General features: G+C 53.4%; 1 protein-coding gene across 1 annotated transcript; it reads right to left on the reverse strand.

The window, feature by feature from the left end:
* Window positions 1-303: 303 nt before the first annotated feature.
* Window positions 304-1,797, reverse strand: DQ04_03411060 (hypothetical protein; the record flags this gene model as incomplete). Its single annotated transcript, XM_009312808.1, has 1 exon — window positions 304-1,797. The coding sequence occupies one exon, from the start codon at window positions 1,795-1,797 to the stop codon at window positions 304-306; it is 1,494 nt and encodes a 497-aa protein (XP_009311083.1).
* Between the last annotated feature and the right edge of the window lie 282 nt (window positions 1,798-2,079).

Below are 2,079 nucleotides of genomic sequence, written 5' to 3' on the forward strand. Positions count from 1 at the left end.
CCAAACCCCCTGCCCCCCCACAAAAAAAAAAAAAAGATCGAGCGAAAAGAGATTCGATGTATGTGAGCAAGGCTGTAAAGAGCCAAAAAATATATATATCGCATCTCTGCGTGTAAGCTTGACCACGTAAGCACACACACACACACACACACACACAGACACACAGACACACTGGAGGGAAAATACACGTACACACACATGTGAATCACGCTATTGCGTCCTAGAAGGAGCCCACCAGCCGCAGGCCGCTGCTACTGCTCCTACTAGTTGTGTTGCTTCTCCATTCCTGTAGCTCCGCACTACTCAGTAGAGGAGGGAGGAGAGCCGCGATCGTGCTTCTTGGCTTTTCGGGTCACCATGGTAAAGCTGGAGGACGCCCAACAGACACGTCTTTACCTGCCGCACACGCCTCGCGCTCTCGGTCTCCACCTCCTTTGTTTCTTCCTCCTTTGGTTGACGTCTCCGTGCTTTTGGGAGATCCGACTTAAGCAGGCTGAACATTGCCTCCACGTCTTCACTGGGAAATTGCTCCGGCACCGCACGAGCGTCCACGAGCTCGTCAATCCAGCGCAGGAGCCGTGTCAAGTACTCATTGGCAGCATTACTTTGTTCCGAGTGCTGCAGCTTCCGCTGCTCCAGCACCGCTTCGCCACGCACGAGCAGCACCTCGGAGAGCGACATCAACCGCCGCACGGTGGCGTCGCCGAGTACCGGCGTAAAGTCACGTTGAATGGCATTAAGCGCGAACATGACATTCTCTGCTGCTATATCGCCAATTGTGGCATGCACACGAGCCAAGAAGAGGACTTCTAGGCCACATAGAACTGCAACAGCAGCGTACTGGGAAGAGTGATAGTACCGTGACACCATGTCTTCCTCGCTAAGTCGCCGCACGTCCATCCCTAGCTCCCGACGCAGTTCCTGCAACTCATCGTAGGCTTTCTTCTTCGCCTGCTGAATGGTCTTGCGCAGACCGTCGAGCTGCCCGCTCTCTTCCGGGAGGCGGATGCACTCAGGGCCAACCAGTGCGCTCATGATTTTGTTCTGCAGGTACTGCGTGGAGGCGCCGTGCAGGAGATCGGCGCTGGCTGCCGCCGGCAGTGGATTTTGTCGATCCGGTGATCCACCACCCATGAGATCAACATTGAGCTGCTGCTGGTAGTGCTCGAGGAATTTACGCAGGATGCCCTCCAGCCGTGATTCCACGATGTGGCCAGAAACCTTGTCAATGATAGTGCCCTGCATGATGAAGTAGGTCACCGGCAGTTTTGCCCGCTCCACAGAGAAGGCTGACGCGAGGTTCCTGTTCTCATCAGCGTTGATGGTGCAAAGTTTTAGCCATGCTCGCTGCACAGAGGACTCACTCTTGTTTTTGCTGTTGTCTTTGACGCTTATTTCCTCGTTGAGACGGTCTACGAGGCGTTCTGCGTGCGCCAGGTAAGCATTGCAGCTGCTGCTTTCTGGCCGATAGTACACAACGCAAATGGCCTGTTGTGATTGAATAACTTCGCTTTCGAATGATGCCGCATCAGTCTTGTAGGCGATACTGCGGTACGAGACANAAATGGCCTGTTGTGATTGAATAACTTCGCTTTCGAATGATGCCGCATCAGTCTTGTAGGCGATACTGCGGTACGAGACAGACAAAGGCGTGTGACTCATCGTCACCGTCGGCTTCCAGCTCCTTGTCATGCAGGTGCGCAGCCGAGCATCCATGCACGACCCACACATGCGGCTGCTGCTGGAGTTAAACCAACGCCGTGTGACTACAAATCGCATTCGTGAGTTTCGCAGCATGAACACCCTATTCACTACGCTTGTCTGTGTGAACCGTCAATACCCGGGATAACTTCCATGATACAAGCGCAAAGGTCAGAAATGAACAGAGAAGAGAGCACTGACAACACCAGCAACTTGCAAACGTAAATCACAGGGCTACAACCCATTATACATTCTTGATCCCTCCTTTCCGCCCACTTCCTCGAGATGCACCATAATGGAGAAGCCCACATATCACACTCTTGTTTTTTTTCTTCGACTCAGAAGAACGGATCTGCGAAGAGGAGACCCTCCCCCCCC

Source organism: Trypanosoma grayi (genome assembly GCF_000691245.1).
Source record: "Trypanosoma grayi strain ANR4 Tgr_341_V1, whole genome shotgun sequence".
In the NCBI taxonomy this organism is placed as follows: domain Eukaryota; phylum Euglenozoa; class Kinetoplastea; order Trypanosomatida; family Trypanosomatidae; genus Trypanosoma; species Trypanosoma grayi.